At 42.0% G+C, this 21,628-nt stretch overlaps 5 protein-coding genes across 9 annotated transcripts in view; 3 read left to right on the top strand and 2 right to left on the bottom strand.

Annotated features, from left to right (window-relative positions):
* LOC135934823 (calcium/calmodulin-dependent protein kinase type II subunit beta-like) overlaps nt 1–4,567 on the top strand; it is a 40,506-nt gene extending 35,939 nt beyond the window's left edge. The window contains exons 4-7 of the mRNA XM_065476814.1: nt 1,199–1,325; nt 1,885–1,933; nt 2,028–2,207; nt 2,499–4,567. Coding sequence (XP_065332886.1) covers nt 1,199–1,325; nt 1,885–1,933; nt 2,028–2,207; nt 2,499–4,116 — 1,974 coding nt within the window. The 3' untranslated portion in view covers nt 4,117–4,567. The remainder of the gene's footprint in view (nt 1–1,198; nt 1,326–1,884; nt 1,934–2,027; nt 2,208–2,498) is intronic.
* On the bottom strand, nt 3,047–6,179 carry LOC135934827 (coenzyme Q-binding protein COQ10 homolog A, mitochondrial). The gene is made up of 3 exons (XM_065476821.1): nt 5,919–6,179; nt 5,283–5,432; nt 3,047–5,214 (listed from the first exon to the last, which is right to left on the bottom strand). Exons 1-3 carry the CDS (start codon nt 5,996–5,998, stop codon nt 4,746–4,748), a joined length of 699 nt encoding a protein of 232 aa, XP_065332893.1. The 5' UTR covers nt 5,999–6,179; the 3' UTR covers nt 3,047–4,745.
* Nucleotides 6,180–6,407: 228 nt separating this feature from the next.
* On the top strand, nt 6,408–6,820 carry ATPsynE (ATP synthase, subunit E). Its single transcript, XM_065476825.1, has one exon. It carries the CDS (start codon nt 6,456–6,458, stop codon nt 6,714–6,716), a length of 261 nt encoding a protein of 86 aa, XP_065332897.1. The 5' UTR covers nt 6,408–6,455; the 3' UTR covers nt 6,717–6,820.
* Nucleotides 6,821–7,750: 930 nt separating this feature from the next.
* Nucleotides 7,751–12,914, top strand: LOC135934824 (interferon-inducible double-stranded RNA-dependent protein kinase activator A homolog). 5 transcript variants are annotated; one of them, XM_065476815.1, is made up of 8 exons: nt 7,751–8,000; nt 8,548–8,837; nt 8,890–9,064; nt 10,831–11,148; nt 11,203–11,321; nt 11,583–11,732; nt 11,785–11,899; nt 12,168–12,914. In XM_065476815.1, coding segments are annotated over exons 1-8 (1,305 nt in total). In that variant the 5' UTR covers nt 7,751–7,999; the 3' UTR covers nt 12,305–12,914. The 5 variants fall into 5 exon arrangements, with proteins under 5 accessions (XP_065332887.1, XP_065332891.1, XP_065332890.1 ...); XM_065476818.1 differs by having other exon boundaries at nt 7,753–7,914; XM_065476817.1 differs by having other exon boundaries at nt 7,754–8,000; nt 8,548–8,831.
* Nucleotides 12,906–21,613, bottom strand: asp (abnormal spindle). The gene is made up of 22 exons (XM_065476813.1): nt 21,494–21,613; nt 21,247–21,418; nt 20,864–21,049; nt 20,600–20,803; nt 20,338–20,541; nt 19,104–20,283; nt 18,619–19,055; nt 18,413–18,554; nt 18,218–18,359; nt 17,981–18,164; nt 17,749–17,924; nt 17,483–17,699; nt 16,435–17,425; nt 16,029–16,385; nt 15,791–15,976; nt 15,556–15,732; nt 14,155–15,506; nt 14,015–14,098; nt 13,663–13,927; nt 13,432–13,610; nt 13,252–13,374; nt 12,906–13,200 (listed from the first exon to the last, which is right to left on the bottom strand). Exons 2-22 carry the CDS (start codon nt 21,289–21,291, stop codon nt 13,009–13,011), a joined length of 7,023 nt encoding a protein of 2,340 aa, XP_065332885.1. The 5' UTR covers nt 21,292–21,418; nt 21,494–21,613; the 3' UTR covers nt 12,906–13,008.
* Between the last annotated feature and the right edge of the window lie 15 nt (nt 21,614–21,628).

The following is a 21,628-nucleotide window of genomic DNA, read 5'->3' as shown; positions in this document are numbered from 1 at the left end:
CGCAGGGGCGTGTCGGGCCGGTTGCCTAACCTTGGTGATCGGCAGGCGCTCTCTGCATCAAAATTATGAACGGTGAAAGGGCAGCAAAATAAATTTATTGCTTGTCACACTTTATGAATGAATTTATACCGGGATAATATGCAAGGCACACACGCTTATTGCTCGGTCTTTGCGACACGGCGGCCGTGATTTACAAGCGCCGCACAATTGGTTCGTAATAATATTTCGAGACGAGCAGCAGGGGTGCTTTAATTACGTGTCCGTCGGTGGCATAACAGCGATCGCACGCCGGCAGCAAGGTTGGCAGTGAAATTTCTGTTTTCTTTTCCCCGGCCGGCTGACGTCTACACAAAATCGCGACGTGCATGATAAACAAAGGAAACCAGTTCCCGATAAAAATTCTGATCGCCGACTCTGGTCATGTACATTTTGAGCGAGAGCGAAAAGCTGCTTCTTCGCAGCGCGAAAGAGAGAAAGAGAGAGACCAAAAGTACGCTCACATACTTATACACAGCGTCTAATTTTAGAACCTGCACCAGCAACAAACATGGGCACCAGACTCGAAGGAAAATCGCGCGTGTCCGTTATCGCAACTCTGCGTTAGCCTCGTTATTCAATTACTCGCCCATCGCTGGCGTATTTTCAAATTGGAAAATGTGCTGAGTTACGTGAGCGCACGAGCGATGCGTCGTCGCGATAAGCTCAAAAGAGCAAAGTAGGGCGACATTTATAATTTTATTATATGGTCTTGAAGGGAGACGAATTAATGAAGCCGCAATCACAATCTGACACTCAGTGGCTTTAGGTTAAATAAAGATAATTACAATGAGGCGCGCGGCGAATAAAATTAATGGTCATTACTCATTCCGTGCGCCCAACATGGAATAATCAACGCGCGCGCGTGCTAGTTATTGATATTATTTGTCTCGCCTCTCTCAGCTCTCAGTCCAAGGCGATATATGCTCTATTATAATTTTGTAACAGAATTCCATTATTCAAAACAGGTTTCCAAAGTGCAACATAATTATTACGTGTGTGTGTACATATGTGTGCGCCGATTATGATCAGTCTTGCCTGCCCATCCGAGCAAAATGCACCGCTTTAATCAAGCGAAGCGTGTCGCTTTATTGAAATTGAACTGCGTTAGCCAACAACCGCGGGTCATTTGATCTCATTCGTCTCTTTTTTCTCGTTGCAGCCGCAAAACATCGTGATGATGGGCCCGTTTCCCGAGTGCGACATCAAGCTGTGCGACTTTGAGATCTCCAGGGTCCTGCTGGAGGGCGTGGAAGTTCGAGAAATCCTTGGAACTCCGGACTATGTCGGTGAGTTGAGCGCTGGTTTCAATTAAAATTCTCTATTCTAGGGATGACGCAAGTGCGCCGAATTAGCCGCCGTAATGATGACCACCAGCGTGAATCGCCTTATTTGCATGCGGGAATTCGCGTGGTCCTCTGATCGATGCGAGTCCGAGCGCGCGCGAAGCACCTGCGCCAGGGACATTAAATCATCGCAGCTCTCTCGGCACTCAATTATTTCCAAACGGAATGACACGTTCCGCTGTTGTTTCTTGCTTTTCAATTTATGATGTGAATACAAAAGCTGTGGGTGCGATTCCCATTGAGACTTGATACTCTCCTGGGGTCGCTAGTTTCATCACACAAGCTAATCGTTTCCACCCGCCCACTGCGGAAAACGATACTTTTTCTTCAAAATTGATTGTTGCATTGTGTGACTTTTATAATGGCATGTAGCTCTTTTTACGACTGGGAAAAATTGTCCCGTCGCGCCGGTAGCCTTTTTCAGACTCTCTCGAGCGAATGTCAAAATATCAGTCATAAAATTACCTGATGCACATACTAAAAAGGTGGTTTAATGTTGCAGCTCCTGAAATAATTCACTACGAGCCAATCACTTTTGGAGCCGACATGTGGTAAGTCGCCGCGTTTATTATCTATCCTGACCTTACGACGTGTCACAATAAAATTTTGGAAATCGTATCTTGAATCTCGTTCTCGAAATTACAGGTCACTTGGAGTGACGGTCTACGTCCTTCTCACCGGATTCTCGCCGTTTGGTGGTGAAACAGATCAAGAAACATTTACCAATATCTCCCGCTGTGATCTTGACTTCCCCGCGGAGCTTTTCGAGGACGTATCTGCAGAAGCACAAGATTTTGTTGCCCGTCTTTTGGTGCGACAACCAAAGTGAGTTTCAAAGCTTTTTTTAATTAGGCAATTATTTCAATCGCCTGTAAACGCAGCTTTTAAAATGCGCAATGTAGAGGTTTTACAACTCGTTCTTATTTCCTCATTTTACAATTTTTTTTTCTGTAAAATTGTCTTTCTACCCGTATAATAAAATTAGCGCTATCTGCTAATACGCATGAGGTTTTTAGTCAACTTAAAGTTTTTATTTCTCTAAAATTGATGCTAATTAGAGACAAAATTACAATTTTATTGAGTAGGAAATATTTTTACATATATTGTATTTTTCAGCAAGCGGATGACGTCAAAAGAATGCCTGCGACACCCATGGTTGGCCAAGAAGTCGAGGACCCCATTGGGCGGCTCAGTGAAGAATATAGCGACCCGCTCAGAATCGCCAATTACCCCGCAAATTTCGAGTCACGCCTCGCAAAAGAACCTGCGCAAGTACATGTCCAAATCTCGAGAGGCACTGTTCGAGCGCGTCTCCGGCAGCAACCTGCGCAAAAACCTGTCCAAGTCGCGAGAGAGGTTGTGTGAAAGCCAGTTCTCCTTGGTTTCCAAGTCGAGGGAGAAGCTGCTGATGCTAGAGCCGTCATCGCGCTCCATCGAGAAACTGTACGGGCTGCGCAGCCTGTCAAAGTCGCAGGACGCGCTGACAATGAGTGCGAGGGAGCTGTTCGCGCTGAGCCCGGCGCTGGCCAAGCAACACCGGCTGCGCTACCAGAGCGAGTGCGTGGCCCTGAGCCCGCGGGACGCCGAGGCGCCCACCCCAACGCCCGAGATCGTCAGCACGCCTGAGATCACCATCACGACGATCGAGGACGCCGAGCCCAAGGCAGAGTCCGATCAGAGCCCCAAAAAAGGTAGCAAGACGGCGTGCATCGCTCCGGCAAAATTCAACAGCCCCAAGAAGGAGCCGGTTATTGACAGCAGCCTGTTGCTGCAGGAGGAGGACAAGGAGAACAAGCAAATGCCGCATGCGTGTCAGCCGGAGGAGCAAGAGCCTGAGGCGGAGCAGGCACCGAAAGATGAGACTGACAAGGCTCCCGGCAACAAGCCGGCGAGGCGCAAGAGCTACAGTCCGACCAGCAGCGAGGAGGAGGAGCCCAGGTACTCGGTGGCCCAGTTGGTCACCGCTTTCAACACCAACGATCAAATGGCCGCCAACTCAGCCAAAACCTTCGACAAAAGTCTGCCGAGCAAGCTCAAGTTCGTGTCGAGCTTCCCAACGGGACCGAACGCGCTGCGCCTTTTCATCCCTGACATCGTGTTCGAGGACAGCAAGCGGAAACGCAGTCCCATGCCCAGGGTAGCGGGCAGCAACCTGGACCCGCTGGCTGAAATCAAGGAGCAGAGCGCCACCTCACCAGAGAACAGCGTGTCGCCGGTGCCGAGTGTCGACGACGGCAAGGTGTTGCTCGACGACAGGAACAACAACTCGCACGGCCAGTTTCTCAAGGTAGGCAGCAGCGAGGAGGTGCGGCCCAAGGAGGCCAACCGCCTTTTCAACCGCTCTGGCTCCCTGTCCAGCGAGGCCAGCGGCTACGACACGCTCAGCGGCGCGTCTAGTCTTGTGTCCCTAGAGGAGCCGTCTCCGCCCAGCAGTCTCAATCCGGTGGTCGAAATCATTAGCGAGGCCAAGAGTGAGGAGAAGGTCACTCATGAGGAAGAGGAGGAGGAGGAGGAGGACAAGTCGTCCCCAGAGCCGCCGGACTTCAAGCCCAAGACGCCGAGACAGAGGTCCTCCAGTCTGCAGGTGGACTCGCTGCGGCCGCCATGGGGCACTGTCTGCATTGGCTCGTACAGCAGGGCGATGGAGAGGTTCAACAATAAGAGTAACCAGCCGAAAAGCGAACGGCAAAGACGGAAATCCAGCCCTTTAATTAAAACGACAGCAAGAAATTGAGTTTAGCGGACGCTCTCTCTGTAAAATACACACAAAGAAATACTAGTCAGTGAATTCAGTTGACGTAAGAATTCAAAACGCTCACTTGCAAGGTTGATATTTCTGTCTTTGACGGTTTGCTCAAAGAATTTTACCCCAAAACAGCTGTCGGGAATCACGTAATTGAATTTAAATCGCATTCAATTTCAAAGATTTCACCGATGCTCGCAATAAAATGCATTTTTTTCGATTCGGCGAGTCTTTTTGACATTATCCTCGAGATTCTCTTGAGGAAGCCTCTGTTGGCCCACCAATCTATATTTATTTCGAAAAACCTAAAATTACTAATTTTGCCACTAACTTCAATCAAGATCGCAACTTTATCTTTTAACTTAGCGTAAGATAGTATACTAAGCATTAAGGACACGTCTGTAAGTGAAAAATGTTGAATAAAGATTCTTAAACCCTAAAATATGAATTTTCGTTTGTGCCAAAAAAGTCTGAACTAAAACAAATTATGTGATATGACATCTGGTCATAATGTACATTTTATTACAAATACCCGTCAACACGGAGAACAAAAATCTCCATGTCTAATAAAATCTACATTTGATTTAAATAAGCGTATAACAAGTGAACACATAACAGGATCAAGAACCAGCTTGAATAGCATTACTTGTTGATAAAAGCTTTGTCTTTACAGACGCTTTACCAAACCGCCTTTCAGCTTCCTCAACAAACGCCTTTTCCATTTGTCTTACTAGCTCATTGAAAAACAAATGGGCCAATTGCGAGTGCAAAAGCGATCTGAATTCAAAGGAAACGGAAAAGTCGATCACGCACGATCTTTCATTGCCTTTCAACCCAGGGTAAAAGCGCCAGAAGTTTACGAGGTGGTTGAATAGTTTTCCTTCGGTGCACACAGCCCTGACCATAGTAGGCTTTACCAATTTTACATTTGACACGTAGCTCTCACGAACAGGAGGGAAGCCAATGACAAGTTCTGCCCGCAGATTGTCAGGTGTCCTCAAGGTAACCAGGGATCTTTGGCAAAATGGCACGAAATCACGGTAGTGTTCTACGTCAGACACAACTTCAAACATTTGATCCATGGAATAGCTGTAAAGATAAACATATATGCGAAGCAGTCGAGTTATTTTTTCGAGATATAATTCAATTTATTTTACCCAACGAGCTTTTTTCCTTGATATTCTTTCTTTTTGCTTGTGCCTGGAAAGGTAAATAACGTCCTTTGTCCATCTCTTTCTTGGTGGGTTTGCAAACCTGTCCGCAGGCGTCGGGACGTGCAAGAGGAACAAATGAGGCGAATGGAAGGCCTAAAATAATGAACAAGTGTAATATAATAACAAGTTTTAATTAAGATATGAGTCAACGAGGAACGAATTGTTTGATTATAAAAAGTTCAATGGTTTGAAAAGTAAAACGGAACTTTGGATAGAAGCCAAGTTCTTTTGACATTGAACTATAAATCGATCTAACGTTGTCTTATTATCTGGGTCACAAACACAAAAACAAAAGTGGTTTATGGTAATTGAAGAAATGTGGGGTGGGTCTTCTGCGATAGGCTTGTCACCTCAATTGTAAGCTGGAACTTAATTTGAGAGTGAGGGGACAAATGAGGTGACTTTTATTGTTGGTAAGGGGACACAAATGAAGTGGCAAGCCTATCTCAGACCCACCCTTGTAGCTAATCCTAATTGGAGCGTAATTACGTAAATATTAGCACCCAATTATTGTGAAAAGGGGATAAATTAATTTTACAATAGTGCCAATAAATGTCAAATTAGAGCACGTCGTCATACCTGTCATAGCTGTTTGCGTTGAGGGTTGAAATCGATGAACGAAGCAAGTTTGCGTTTTTGCAAATGCCCCATGACGCCATAGGCCCTAAATTACAGATTTACGAGTTGAGAAGAAACTCAGCTGACGTGAAATGCAGAGCGCTCAACTTGTTGGAAGCTTCTCAAGAATACTGACTGTCAAAATCAAAGTCTCTTGAGGGAACCGAAACTTCTCTTCTCCACTCGCCTCGCCTGTTATGAAGGCCCAGCTGATTCAGCTGATGTGCCACCATTTAATATTCGCGCCACACGTGCTTTGCTCAATCACAGACTTTATTTTATTGAAAAATTCGAAAAAAAGATTAATTTCGCATTTTATATGTATTTAATTAATAATCTATCTTAATTAAAATAACATTTAATTCGTAATTAAAATGGAGAAAAATTGCGAGGTTAAATTTTTATTCTTTTTATTCAAATCCGAGTCTCTCCATCTGGTCGTCTGATCCGCCATCTTTTTTCTCAGACAGGCTTAGGCAGACAACAGCAAAAGCAAACATGTCGACCGCTGTGGAACTTCCAGCACCAGTGCGAGTCTCGCCCCTCATCAAATTCGGACGCTGGAGTCTGCTGACCGTGGGCATCCTCTATGGCATGAGCAGACACCGTTCGCTGGCCAAGAAAGAGGCCGCGCTCAGGGAAGTGGAGGCCAAGAGGCAGGCTGAACTCGCCCCCAAGTTGGCTGCCGAGAAGGCCCGTTTGTCCAAACAAGAGCTGGATGACCTGGCTAGAGCTGCTGGAGTCACCGTCACCAACTGAGATGGATGGCTGACCTTTCATTCTGTGTAGATGGAGATCGAGTCCTTGATTCTGTGTATATAAAAGAGTTAATTAATACATAATATTCGTTTAAAATCTAAAAACTGATCACTCACGAGTTGTGGTGGATTTTCTTGATTTTTTATTGATCAAGCGAAAAGAAACCAGGCTCTGACCGTTTCATTTAACAAAGCCTTTCATTGAAACTATGTCAACTTATTTTTATTCTTTTTATTATTCATTTAGTTGACGCTATCGGTGTAAATTCGACTTAATTACGATTTTGTTTCTTACCATAAAAGGCAGTTTGGGATAATAATGTTAAAGGTTTTTGATACAGTCAAGTCATTGACTCACCATAAATACATTAACAGTTTATTTTTCAAATTTGAATGATGATAGGAAAAATAATATATTGAGCAATAATTGTATAAAAATTATAATTATTATTACTTAGCTGACTTCAATCTACAGAAGTGCATGAATATTATTTAAGATATTTAATTATTTCAAAGCGGGTTATTTTCCTTATTTTTCTGTCAACTGTTTTGAAAATCAATCGGATAAATAATTTTCATCCGCGCTTTCTAAATATAAAAAAACTTAAGACACTACTTCAAAAATATAAATACATAATTGAAAAAATGAATGTAGTGCCAGTAAAGCAGTTAAGTTCCAGGTAAAAAAGGAAAGGAAATAAGGAAAAAACTACAATACATATAAAAGCATTATGTCTGAGTTAATGTGTTTGCCTTTATTTGATATAATATGAGGAAGGAAATTGGTGTTCAATCGGTTCAATCGTATTAATTGTCTTGCATTATTGAAATGGAATAACACCAAGAAATGGAAAAATACATACTAGAGAATAATATTTTTCAAATAATTTAATGCAGAGAGTTCTGCTCCCGCTACGATTCTGGTAAGTTGGCATAGCTTTTCCGTTCTGTTTAAAGTTTGCAAATTCACTCAATCAGTGACACCTTGCGGCGAAAACATTTACTAGGTAGAGGACGATAAGAGAAGAAACGAGAGAGGGAGAAGGAAACTGCAGCACGACTCCGACCGGTTGGAGTTGGCAAAATGAGGTGCAAATAGCAGCACCAGCCGCTAGAAACTCGAGCAGCTGACTGAGCTGACAGAGCAGCAAGTTGGAACATTTTATTGATTTAATAGAATTGGTTCCTTTTTTGAAGCGGTAATTTTCTTTTTTAATACTTCTATTCGCAGCCAGGTCCAGGCAGAACAAATATTCGATTATTGATCTTCACCGTTGGAGAACTAGTTAGTAAAGCAAAACTCGTTTTGATTCAGTTCCCTTAGGCGCGTTTAATATGTTTTTTTTCACTCGAGCGCTGAACTGTTTTACTTTTTATAGATTTTGCTCCACTGGTTATGCTCCCGTGTGTGTTATCATTTATTATCTTAAACTCTAGGTCTTTGTGTACACGTAGATTTCTTATTTATCATACAATTTAATTGGACATGATTATGCATCATAATTATGCTTATAGATAGTGACGTTTACATAAGATTCATATAAAAGTTTGATTTCTAACTTGATCATTTTGTTACATACATACATATTATGTAGTATGATTATTTTTCTTAAGTTTGTTTAAATTGTAGCATGCTTGCCTGGTTTTTATTTAATTCTGTGAAGAAATCACCAACCCTCCGTGCTATTTTGTCATTTGAAATCTATCCATTTCTAAAAATTTGTTATTGCAGGTGAACAAAATTAATTATGATTTTACCTTAATGTTATATTAATGTAACCTTATATATGTAGTTACTTTTACTAAGATTTGTACTTCCATGATGTATGTAGTGAAACCGCAACAATCGCGAGGACGAAGCAAAGTCGGCCAGCAACAATTCGTCCATTCTGGCCCGGTCAGTGATGGTGACGTTGGTTCCATTTACCCGCAACCTGGATTAGAGACTTACGCCATGGCCGCTGGTTCTCCAGTCTTAGGCTCCCAGCCACCCATGATGGGGATGAACAATGGAACTCCTCTAGCCTACCAGACCTCTCATATCAGCGCAGATGGAGGAGCACCTTCCCAGCCTATCCAACCTTCGCAGCCACGCCAACCAGTGGGGGCCGTTTCTGTTAGTGTAAAGACACCCTCAAAAGTGTACATCTTGATAAACCTCTGATGTTCCACAGAGACCCCAGAACGGTGCAGGAGCCCTTCCAGCCCTTCCGTCGAAAACGCCTGTGTCTGTCCTGCAGGAGCTCTTGAGCCGTCGTGGAACTACCCCCAAGTATGAGCTGGTGCAGATCGAGGGTGCCATTCATGAGCCAACCTTCCGCTACCGTGTCACTGTTGGAGAAATCATTGGTAAGTTCCGCTTTTTTATTTTACTTATCATTTTACTATGTTTAAATTGAAATTAGAGTTCTAGATAGAAAAATGAATAACAAGAAAAAGACTTCATCCTTGTTGATATGGGATTTTTTATTATGAAATCAAAGAGTTTCATGAGATAAAAAAATCTATACGGCATTAAAAATTTAGTCACAAAAATAAAAAATTCAATAAACACCCATTTCATGAGCTAAATTCCACTGCTACGTCCAGCTCTTAAAGACTCAATGAATATTAAAAAATATGTTTAGTTTACAAACAGGCGCTTAAAGAATATAGCGGACTGCTTTTTCCCAAGAAACAATTTTTACTTTTCAGCGTCTATTTTTTTTCTAAACCCCACTAAGTTACTGAAAATTTGGAGTGAGTTAAAACACGTTATTTAAAGAAATTACTTGGTATTTCAAAGTATAAAAGATGTGTGTATGGACTAGTTGTCAAAGGCTCAAATCTATTATGCTCAACCTATGTAAAAATTTAAATTAAACTCCCTAAGACTGATACTTAGTATGAAAAATTTTTAACTCTAAGATATTGAATTGACAACTAGTTTGTACTGTTATTTATTAGACTGAAACAACGTATAATGTGAATTGGTGATAACCTCATTTTCAAGATTGTTATGTCTTCACTTGATATGCTTGCGTAAAAAGCTTTCTTAAAGAATCTCGCCTTGGCACGTTTGATTATTGTTTAAGTCTTTTAAAGTTAAGTATTTCCAAACAGCTTCAATGCAATTTGAGGCAACAGGAGAAATGGCTAAGTCAAACAATTTTTTGGTCTATCAAATTTTTAAATTTGCTCGTAGCAAAAAATATTGATGCTTTCACTCTTTTATCAATATTATGTTAACTGAAACATAGGCCTGACGCTTGAAAAGTGACCCCAAGATAATTAATACAAGTAGAGAAAGCAATTTTATTGTTTTCCCAGCTTAACACTAATTTACTGTAACAACCGTGACCACCGGCCCTGAATTTCATGACTTGACATTTCTTCTCATTTAATTTGAAACATCTCATAGCTAAGTAGTCTGTGACTCTGGGCAGTAACAAAGTATTATCGTTTAAGTTTTCACTTAAAAGTACATATAATATGTATTGTCTGCATACAAAATACATTTAACTCCAGGGAAATCTTTCAAAATTTTGTTAAAATCACTGATAGCAAAAATGAAGAGGAAGGGTGGTATGCACCCTCCTTGCTTAACCCCATTTGATTGTTAGATTACTTCAGAAACAGAAATACCATCATTATTAATTAATAGAAAATTTACATCTAGAATTTCCGCAAGCAGGTTTAGCACTTCTAAAGAAAAGATTTTCGTGACTATGATATTCTTAAAAATAAATGTTCTACTTATAGAATCGAAAGCCCTAAAAATGTGGCATGCAGGGTTTTTTGTTTACAATTACTGTTGAGGGGATATGTTGAAAAAGTAAATTCACGACTTGCATTTTGTTTAAATCAAATGTTTCGTTTTGAACCAAACACAAAATAAAAAACAAAAAACCATTGTCATTGAGGCGATGGAGTCTCTGCAATACACAAATTTGTTATACCCCAAGTATTCACATAGGTATTTAATTAATGTGTGCACTCAGAGAGTGCGGAGTGTGAAATAAAATTAGTCTATCTCTAGCAGTAAAACAGGCAGTGCTTTCCTTTTCCTATCCGACCATCCCGCAACTATACTACATTTCAAATTTGAAGTAAAATGTTTCACTCTTCTGATTCAGCTGTTGGCACTGGCCGCTCCAAGAAAGAAGCCAAACATGCTGCTGCCAAGGCTATTCTGGACAAACTGGTCGGCATCAGTGACAATCCTCTTCCTGGTGGAGGCCCAGTCCCCAGCAACAACAACATTCCTGACGTCACGAGCCAGATGGTGTCTCCGTTTGACGACACAATCCCAGGAAACCCAATCGGCACTTTGCAGGAAATGTGCATGTCTCGTCGCTGGCCTCCGCCAGTGTACGATCTCAAGTCTGAAAAAGGACTTCCTCATGAGCGCCTCTTCACCATAGCGTGCAGTGTCTTCAAAAACATTGAAACTGGTATTTCCTCTGACACAATTAATATTTTTAAGACTGTGTTAACTTTTCTTTCAGGAACTGGCAAGTCAAAGAAGTTAGCCAAGCGTCAGGCAGCCCACAAGATGTGGCTCAAGTTGAAGGACTTGCCAGTTGAGCAGCCAAATGCAAATCTTGGCTTGGAAGATGATGACGAGGTAGTTAAGATTGTAAAAAGATTTAAATCGTGTGAATAAACCCCAAGAAACCCTGTTATCTTGCCAACATGACAATCATGCTCTGTAGCCCATTAATGAATAAATTACGTGTCTGAAATCTCTGTAAATTAAACAAGCGCTATCTCTTAGTTCAAATTTATGTGGTTCTGGGGAAGAGAATTGGTGGTCTACCCTCTTATTTATTTGTTTTTGGAGTGCTTGCTTTTACGCGTCTTAAAAGTGGTGTGTTGTGTGTTTTAGATTGCCCAAAGATCCTCTTCAGGCTCCCACTATGCTGAACTAAAAGATAGTAAAATTGCCACTTTGACTCCGCCTCATAGTCAAAAGGTGTCCATGTTTCACAAATCTCTCAAATCATCTTCAGGCGCAAAACTGAATGAACTTCAGGTTGTTAGTTGTTTTGAGGCACTCAGTGAATAATGATTTATCCTTTTTCATCCAGAGCACACCTCTTGCCAGCGATGCAAACTTTAACTACGTTAAGTTTCTCCAAGAGATATCCCACGAGCAACAGTTTGAAGTCACCTTTGTGGACGTAGAGGAGAAGGCCAAATCAGGTAAGCCATTGAACACTACACTTGGGTCATTCAGTTTTTTATTCTATTATTGCCAATATTTCTATTTTCAAGATTGAGACATTTTCCCATTTAATCAGTCGTAAAAGAAACGACAATCTTTTAATGAGGAACGCTCAAATATTTCATCCATAAATTAATCCCCTAGTTTGACCTCCAATAAAATAGTGAAAGTTCGCTTTTGCTGAAATTTTAACTTGTATACTCTATGTAAAATTAACCTGTTAATATTTGGTGTTGTTCTTATCAGGAGCAGTCCAGTGCTTGGTTCAACTGTCAACCCTGCCTGTCGCTGTCTGCTATGGATCAGGACCAACTCAGAAGGATGCACAGGCTGCTGCTGCCCGCAATGCGCTCGAATATCTGAAGATCATGACTAAAAAATGAATATTTTACATATTGTTTTTGTGTGTACACTAATGAACAGCAAGCTGTTGACTTGACTTATTGGTCAATTGACACATCGCTGCAATCATGCCAAGTTTGCCACTTCGGCTTAGGTCACTTTTTGACTAATTATTTTCAAAAGATCCCTCTATCTGAGCATAGGGTCTTTTGGAGGAGTCATGGGTGGCCTGGACATAAGTTTTCCTACAAACTATACTTTGCATGGAATTAGTGAATTTTTTCCCTGTTTACTGAAATGTCATAATCTCACACCTAAAAATTCCAAAACAGTTTTACCCTGCAGAAAAACTAATAGATGTTGCTGTGAAAAATTCTATCTTGTCATTGTAACAGCATTTTGGGCATTCTAGAGAAAATCATGTACCACATTAATCAAATGAGTTTCAAGCCATTTTTCTGATGCATTGACAATTCTGCTGGGTTGCCAGTAGGAAAATTAGCATTATTTTAATGCAAAGTATAGATGTTGTAATTTTTAACCTTAAAATATCAAGCTTAAATAGCACGCACTACGCAATATTTAGAGGAAAAAATAGGTTGTTATTTACTAGGACTAGGAATCATGAATAAAATCCTTTTGACTGAATAATCTATTGTGTTATTATATATCTGAGCATTTAAAAAACATTATCATTAAAGACACAGGTCTAGCAGTAATATTCAAAGAGTTGATTAGTATTAGATTAAAGCTTCAACTGTAATTTCTTCAGCACGGATTGAAAAGCGTGCTGCTTGTTTGTGAAACTTCTTGGGTTCTTGTGCATTTTCAAGCTGGGCATCTGCATGTCCTTCACAGCATGCCTGGTTGCAGCCTTTACAACCTTAGGCTTGATTGAAGTCAGCTTGAAGGCAAGATTGGGCAGCGCAAGGATTGCCTGCAGAATTTTATTTAGACAAGATGAAATGACATAGAACAAAATTATTACCTGCTTCATTTCATGGTTGTGTGCAAGAACCCATAGAATGGTACAGCAATTCAAGAATAACTTCTCATTGGCAGAGGCCGAAATATGCAAATTAAACAGGACAGCAGGGATGAACTTGGGAATCTGAATGATCAACCAGATTGAATTATAAATTCATTTTTGCTAGCAACATGCACAAACCTGTTGTAAGTGGGTCAAAGCTTCTGGGTGCTTGGCAACACTAAGTAGAATTTCGGACGCTTGGATGGCCAAATTCATGGCAGGCACAGAGCGATTGTTGCATTGGAATCCATCTACAATGATTGGAATTCCAGGAAGAATCGGCAGGACTAATGCTTCTGACGCATCAAGGCACCGGTCTGCAAGATTAATCATAAAAATGTTGCACATCGGAAATGGATAATAGCTTACTGAAGAGAGTGTAAGCCCCAATTTCAAAATCAAATGTTTTCTGCCAGTTTTTAAGGGCGTGCAAGATTTTGTAGCCCACAGTCTGCTCCTCGGTCACATTCTTGCTGGCCTCCTTGATTTGGTCACACTTTATTACAAGCTTTGACGCAACATTTTTGTCAAGCTTGATATCTTGATTTGCCTGATGATCAGTAATGACCACAGCTTTCTTTGTTGTAGCAGCTTGTCTAATATTTTTGCGACATTTGTATCCTCGCCAAAGAGCCTGAAATTTTAGTTTCAAAATCAAAACATTATGTTCGCATAGATAAAGCGATGCGTAGTATTTTTTGATATATATATTATAAACTACCTGGATTTTAGTGGCAGAACTCAGTTTCATGTTGAAGTACTGCCTCCACTTCTGCTGTATAAACCTGGCGCTGATGTGGTGTTTCTGAAATAAAGGTAAAAATTAACTTTAAGCAAGTTAATAGTTCCAAACTGCCTCACCATTCTGAGCGCATGTTGGCTTCGAAGGACAGAGAGAAGAATCTTGAAACTCAGCAGGGAAGCGTTATCACTCAAGAGAATTCTGCGCCACAGCTGCAACTCAGTCTCGACGCCAAGCAACTCAGTTTGCACGAATCGCATGGTTGCAACAGCTTTTCGCCACAACAGCATGCGGAAGAATGTCTGCAGCCTTAGCGCAGCCTTGTTCTGCAACTCAAAAGTCTGCTTTCTGATGATATTCTCTTTCATTTGAGCGACACGCCGACGAGCCAACTGTCCTCTGAAAATCTTCTGAATGACAACAGCAGCGTGTGTTCTTCTTGCAAAACGATCTTGGCGGAGTTGACGCAAGAGACGCACAGACCTCAGTCGCCTCACTAGACATTGAATTTTTATGACTGCTGCCTCAAGTTTCTGGAAGTTCTGTTGCTTGAGCATGACCAGTGTCTTCCTGGCAGAGTAGCAGCGGAAGGCACACTGAATTCTAATGGCAGCAGCGTTCTTCTTTTCTTCCAACTTCTGCTTCAAATCCAACAACACCAGCTTTGCCATGTGGCACCGCCAATTGCACTGAATGATGATTGCCGCCCTGTTCTCCCTACGGATTTGGTCCTCTTTCAGTTGAGCCAGGGTCCTTCTAGCAAGGAAACACCGCCAGGCACATTGAATGGTAGTTGCAGACTTGTTGGTTAGCGCTATTTTCTCTTCCCTCAGTTGTTTGAGTGCATTTCTTGCAAGGTAGCTTCTCCAGCAGAGCTGGATTCTCAGAGCTGCTGAGTTGTCCCTGTGGAGTTTCAATGAGTGCAGCTGTCGCTGGGCCGCAAACCTCCTCCAGCTGCGCTGAATCGTGTTTGCAGCATGCGTTCTATGCTGGAATCGTTCCTCCCTCAAATGAGCCAGCTGATTCCGAGCAGAATAACTCCTCCAAGCCATTTGAATTCTGAGGGCAGCGTTTGATTGCTTTTCATGCTGCTGCTGTCTGATGATTTTTCTTGTTGCATGTCCTCTCCAGAGTTTTTGAATCACAAGAGCTGCTTTGTTGATTTTAACCACGCGACGTGCTCTCAAATCAGAAAGTGTTCTCTTGGCCAAAGTGCGCCTCCAGAAACACTGGATTCGAAGGGCGGCCCTTTTCCTTCTGTCATTCTCTTCTTTTCGAAGACGACAGAGCTCTTGCCTGGCCATGAAGCATCTCCACGTGGTCTGGATGTGAGTTGCTGCCGCGTTTTTCCTTTCTTCCCAGTCAGCTTTCAAATGTTGAAGCTGAGCGCGGGCAACTTTTCCTCTCCAAGCAGTCTGAATTAAAGTCGCAGCCCTGTTTCGCTGCTTGGTGTTTTCTTCAATCAGATGAGCTAGAGTGGACAGTAAGTTAGAGGCATAATGATTTCTTTTATGACATACCCAACAGTTTTCTGGCCACATAACATCTCCAAGCACACTGAATGGTAGAAGCTGCGTGAAATCTCTTATTTTCCTTCAATCTCCAAAGCAGAGTTCTGGCAACTTTTGACCTCCACGCAGTCTGGATAACAGTTGCAGCTCTATATTTCTTCTTGCGATCCTCCTCCATCAATAGAACTATGGATGTAAAAATATCGAAACACTGCCCAAGGTCAAAAATATGTTTGTGAATTACCCAGCAATCTCTTAGCAATGTAGCTCCTCCAGGCACATTGTATGGTTATCGCTGCAGAGTTTCTCTTCAATTCCAGTTCTTGTTTCAGTGAAGCAAGTTGCTTCCTGGCAACCTTTCCTCTCCAGGCTGTCTGAATCACAGTTGCAGATCTATTCCTTCTCATTTGCTCCTCCTCTACCAGGTGTGCTGAAAATTAGAATGAGCTATTATGGAGATTAAAATAATCCAATTAAAATACCAAGCATTTGCCGTGCTAAGCAACATCTCCAAGCAGACTGGATTTTTATAGCGGCAGCGTTAGCTCTTTCCAATGCAGCGGCTTCCTTTAACTTCTGCAAGGTTTTCCGTGCTTCGTAACATCTCCACGAGCACTGAATTTTGACTGCAGCCGCCTCTTTCTTCAACTGGAGCAAAATCCTGCGCGCAACGAGCACTCTCCAAGCGCATTGCAGAACCAGGCATGCTGCTTCTCTTCTTTGATGGTGGGCCAACTTCAGTTTGTCTAATTCCTTGCGAGCCACCCAGCTTCTCCACAAGCACTGAATTTTAATGGCAGACCAATTTTTCTTAGCAAGATCTTTCTCCAGCAGGTGAGCTGAAATTAATCAATATTGTAGCGGTCAATCCCAATGAGAAAAACTTACCCAGCACTTGCTTAGATTTGAAGCATCTCCAAGCACATTGGATCGTGACGCTGGCTTCATACCTCTTTCGATTCAACTCCTGGATTTTCAGAAATTCCAGCTTTCGCATGGCCAATTGCTGTCTCCAAGCACATTGAATCACGATTGCGGCTTGTTTTCGCTCAGCCAGAAGGCGCAATGTTTTCCTGGCGACAAACCCTTTCCATGCCATCTGAATCAATGTTGCAGCCTGATTTCGTTTCTGCTCGTTTTCCTCGCGCAGCAATTGAAGCTGCTTCCGAGCTAAGAAGCAGCGCCAAGCCCTCTGCACGGTGCACGCTGCCAGGGTCAACTTATGGAGCCGCGCTGTTCTCAAAGCGCCAAGCACCTCTCTAGCCCTCTTCATACGCCAATAATTTTGCAAGACTGTTGCTGCATGATTTCGCTGCATTAGCTGCTCCTTTAGCAACTCAGTCGTCCGCTGAGCAGTACAGCGCCTCCAGAAACACTGGATCTTGGTAGCTGCTACAACTCGTTTCATATGGTCGGCCCTCAGCAGCTTAAGTTGTCTCTGGGCAAGGTATCTTCTAAAGTGGGATTGAATATTGAGGGCAGCAATTTCTCGCAGTGCAGCTTGCTTGATGGCGGCCTCGGTTCTTAACTGTTGCAACAGTGCTTTTGCTTGACAAACTCTGATCCAAGATTGGATGGTGCGGGCAGCCTCATTTTCTCTGTAGTGCTGAGCAAAGGCGGCTACCCGCCGCTTCAGAAAAAACCGCCGGCAAGCTCGCTGTATGACCACAGCACTTGCGGTCTGCAGCTTTTCTTCCTTCAGTTGAGCAGCCAGTTTGGCAATGTTTTTGCGGCAGAGGAAACCTCTTGTGTACTTCTGGAAAACAATCGTGGCTTTAAGGATTTTCTTTTTGTTGATCCTGCGCTCCACGACAGTCCTCAAAGAAGGACGGATCCACCAACTTTGAATCACTCTGGCCGCCTTGTTGAATCTTGGAACCTTGAAGAAAATATAATTTCGCTTAAAACATTTAATATAAATATAGCAAACTTATACCTGGAAGTTGTGAATGATTTGCCAAATTAGCGACAGTGTCTTCTCTCTGTGTCCCATGACAATGTCAGTAGCTGTCAAGTTCTTTACTGTGAAACCTTTGTCTTCAAGGCACTTCAAAGCAACACCAACATTGTGAATCTTTTGAAGGCGAGATATTGCGGGTACTCTCAAATGCACACTCAAACCAGTGGATCCGGTGACCAATTCCACCACTCGTCTGATGGGGAAGTAAGCATGAACTGCCAAAGAGCGAATAAACAACTTACGTAATACGGACACCATCTCTCAAATCAACACCCATGTGTTTTACTGAGTAGTTGAATTCATCCAGGTAGCCTTGGTCATAGGACACTTTGTATCCCATGTAACCCAGATGCTTGGTAATATCTCCCTCACCAGCTAGCACCATACGTGAGAAAGTGATGAGCATCTCCTTGCTGGTCTGGATTCCAGAGGTAAAATTAATATGAAATTGAGACAATGCTGTTGAATGGTTACCTTGATTTTTGAATTTTTCAGAAAGAGACAAGGGTCATGTCGAATCATCTTGCTCATTTTGGCACAGTCCAAGAAATACACAAGCATCAGGAATTTCTTGGCGACAAACTTGTTGTATTTTTCTTTGCACTCTTTATTAAGCAAGAGATGAGACTTTCCCACCACAGCCTCTGGAGCAAGAATCCTACAAATAAAAATTCAATTTAACTATTTATCCTGCAAAAAATTCATTCAGACCTTGAGATAATATAATAGGAAAGGGTTTGTACATCAGTGTTGTTTCTCATTGGAATCAATGTTCCGCAAACGGTTTCCAAACCAATTCTCAGCCATAGTGGATTGTAGCTCATGAAGAGTCCAAGAATTCCATGCTTCAAACCTAAGAACAACGATTTTAATCTTTATTGTAGCATATTTAACTTTCAAAGCAACCTTGATCTATGTGTAGAGCTTTATCTGTTCGAATTTTAAGTTTTCCATTATCAACTCTGGAATTTACACAGCAAAGTACTGTCTTCATTGCTTCTTTGTTGAAAAGGTTGCTCGCAGCATGCCTCAACTGATCTAAACGTGACTGCAAATCGCAAAATGAATTAATTTAATGCTAAAATAAATTAAAATCTTGCTGAAAACTTTACCTTGACAGAGAGGTATTTAGATGAGACCATTTCCTTTGTAGGCGCTAGATTGGTTTCCAAAGATTTGGTGCTGCGGTTCCAGAGTTCAGCAGCATTCACCTGAATGGCATCAGACGACTCAAGCTCCTCAGGTGGAGTCAGAACCGAGTTGAGCCATTTTTTAAAGTCCATGTCATACTTTTCTATAATGGCGTCATTTAGGAGAGGATTCATGAAAAAGGGATCTTCTTGGAGGCCTGGAGTCGACATTTTTGCCATCGCAAATTCCATGAGGATATCATCTACTTTGTTGTTTATTGGAAAATCAAGTTTCTCGTCTTGCTCCTCAGGGACTTCTGCGGCTGGCCTCTGCAAAGTGAGTTTCTTTGTTCCATAGGGCACAAATACTCCACTCTGGGTGGGCATGAGGACATAGGTTTTGTCCACCTTTTCCATTTCTGAAACAAAATATTAGTAGAAAGTATTAGTATGACGAAAAAGCTTACTTTTAGTGTACGTCTCATTGATGAATTTCTCACTTGGCATTGGAGCCGGCAGTTTAAACTTCTTGGGAGGAGAAATATCAATGGAAACTGGGGCCAAGGTTTGAGTCTCCTCTAGCAGCTTGTATTTCTTTGGTGGTGACATGTCCGTAGTGACTGCTACCAAAGTTTGGGTTTCTTCAGCAGTCACTATCTTCCCAGCTGAACGCAAGTTGTATCTGCGGCCGCTTTCGCTTTCATCTTTGCGAAGTGGAGTAAACTGAATGGAATCGAAGTCGAATCCACTAAACTTTCTCTTTTTCTTTGCAGAAAAAGTCTGTGATGGATCTGGATCATCTCTTTCCTTGGCTACAGGAGTTCTGGGGAGAGCTTCGACTGAAATTGTGTCATCCAAGAAATTTTGCAATACAATGCCAGATATTTCCTCTTGAGGCAGAATATCAATAATGGGCTTTTCCACGCATTCAGACCTTTGGGTTGTTTCCTCAGTAATATCTTCCAGCACATCAGGTAAAACCGGAGTAAAAGTTCTGTGGCCCGGAGAACTAATCGCGTTCTGGAGTACAGTTGAATCTCCTGAGGCAGCTTCAAAGCTATGTGAGTTGGAAAGGACGTATGTGTCAGAGCTGAGCCTCTTTTCAGCCACGTAAGTCTCATTGCTGGCTCGTCTATCGGCAATGTAGGTCTCGTTGCTGTCTCTGCGGTCAGCGATGTAAGTAGCACTGCTCAGGCGATCATCTGACACATCAGGATGCATGTCAGCATGAAACAGTTCCCTTGGTGAGACTCCTCTGGGCTTCCTAATAGGATTGTCTGTAAGTTCCTTGAATGCGGTGGAACAGCGCCTGGCATCAAAGGAAGGAGTTTCGATTTCGCAAATGGAAGTCAGGTTTGTCGCAAAGGCAGTTTGAGTCTCCAAGACGGAGTTGTCCTGCGCAACAACCGCATTGGTTACTAGAGGGCTCAGTGTGAATTCCTTGAGGATGTCGTTCAATCTAGCAGGTGTATTGTTGAATGTTCTTTGTCTTCTTGCAGACTGTTTTGTTAATTTGGGTGTTGGCTCTAAGCTGTCAGCAGATATATCTCCTTTACCAGCAGTTTTGGGCAAGGCAGGAGAGCCATCATTTTCTTTACCACACACGATGAAGGTTTCTCTGCGCAGTGGAGTGTCATCATCAATTTTCTGAAATAGCGAAAACAATTAATCACAGCTCCTAGCTAGGAGGAAACAACTTACCAAGGGCACTTCATCTTTACAAGTAGACCATGATGGTTGGATAGATTGGGTTGGAACTGGTTTCAGCACTTGTCTTGGTGACCTGGGAGGCACTGGATCATGCCAAGCTGGCTTTGCTTTTGCTGTAGGTGCGGTTTTGGTAAGTCTTGACTTCACCATTGGAGCTGCTTTGACAGCCACTCGAGCAGCTGCCTTTTTTGGTCCCTTTACAAAGTAATACAAAGTTAATGGTATGGTAGCAAGATACAAATTTAACAACTACTCTCAAAGGCTTCGCAACGATGGCTTCCAAAGACAATGAGACAGTGCCACGCCGACCCTTGCTATCTTTGATCTGGATTGATTCTGAAAAGGTCCCCTGCTCCTGGGGACACCATGTAAGGTCGACATCCACTGAGCTCTTGGCAGGAACAACAAATCGGCATGACGCTGTTTGTAAATTGCATTTTGGTAGAACAATATCGACCTGAGAATTTCATTCATTTAATTAGTCATTATTAGTGACTTAAAAATAATCAAAGTTTACGTAAACATCAGCAGGATCAGGGTTGGTGATTAGAAGGTTTTGAGAGCATGTGTTGCCAACTTTAACGCCCTTGAACACAAGTCTTGGTTTTGCAGCAAATGGCTTTAAAACTAGCTCTGCCTTCTCTTCTTTCTCATCATTGATTAACTTTGCTGGTCCAGATCGTATTTTGTGAACAGGACTTATCTGAGAAAAACAAATACATAAAGATAAAAATAAGTATATCTATATCATGAAAATGTATAAAAAGTGGTATTAAATTCATTTTTTTAAATTTACACGAAAAATATAAATCTGTTTTTCCGCTGACAACATTTTTCACACAAATTTAATTAAAAATTTATATAAATAAATTCCATTCGACAATTTACATGCATTGTTACCTCAAAATAATCTTCTTGGGATGAAATGCGATTCAGTTGGGCCATGGTTTTCCGTTAATTGGTGGACTGACCGTTGAATTGAAAATTTAAATCATGTTTAGGCCATGATATGTATGATACACTTATAACACAGATGACAGTATTAGTGGTTTCTTAACAGCTCCAGGCAGATCTGCATAACATAGAGAGGAATTCGAATTATTTCACGCTAAATTATTCGAATAATGTAACTACATAAAACACATACACACTACACTTCATGCAGGCTGATGTAGGCAAACCTCAATGATATTATGGGTTGCGGAGAGTCCGATATTATGCCGTTGATTTAGAAGTTTGGAAGTATCACACAGGTAACTGATTGTAAGACAGGCAGCAGAGC

The sequence above is a fragment of the Cloeon dipterum genome, chromosome 1 (genome assembly GCF_949628265.1).
Source record: "Cloeon dipterum chromosome 1, ieCloDipt1.1, whole genome shotgun sequence".
NCBI lineage: Eukaryota > Metazoa > Arthropoda > Insecta > Ephemeroptera > Baetidae > Cloeon > Cloeon dipterum.
This window is presented reverse-complemented; position numbering and strand designations above follow the sequence as displayed.

Bases quoted from the DNA above. Each gene is read 5' to 3' on its own strand.
- LOC135934827 (XM_065476821.1), bottom strand. From the start codon at position 5,998: ATGGCGTCATGGGGCATTTGCAAAAACGCAAACTTGCTTCGTTCATCG. The intron at 5,433-5,918 runs GTATGACGACGT...TCATTATTTTAG, and splicing joins AACGCAAACAGCTATGACAG to GCCTTCCATTCGCCTCATTT. The intron at 5,215-5,282 runs GTAAAATAAATT...TTATCTTTACAG, and splicing joins CAAGGAAAAAAGCTCGTTGG to CTATTCCATGGATCAAATGT.
- ATPsynE (XM_065476825.1), top strand. From the start codon at position 6,456: ATGTCGACCGCTGTGGAACTTCCAGCACCAGTGCGAGTCTCGCCCCTC.
- LOC135934824 (XM_065476815.1), top strand. The intron at 11,733-11,784 runs GTTAGTTGTTTT...TTTTTCATCCAG, and splicing joins AACTGAATGAACTTCAGGTT to AGCACACCTCTTGCCAGCGA. The intron at 11,900-12,167 runs GTAAGCCATTGA...TGTTCTTATCAG, and splicing joins AGAGGAGAAGGCCAAATCAG to GAGCAGTCCAGTGCTTGGTT.
- asp (XM_065476813.1), bottom strand. From the start codon at position 21,291: ATGGCCCAACTGAATCGCATTTCATCCCAAGAAGATTATTTTGAG. The intron at 19,056-19,103 runs GTAAGCTTTTTC...ATTTTGTTTCAG, and splicing joins CAATGAGACGTACACTAAAA to AAATGGAAAAGGTGGACAAA. The intron at 15,733-15,790 runs GTAATTCACAAA...TTACATCCATAG, and splicing joins CATTGCTAAGAGATTGCTGG to TTCTATTGATGGAGGAGGAT.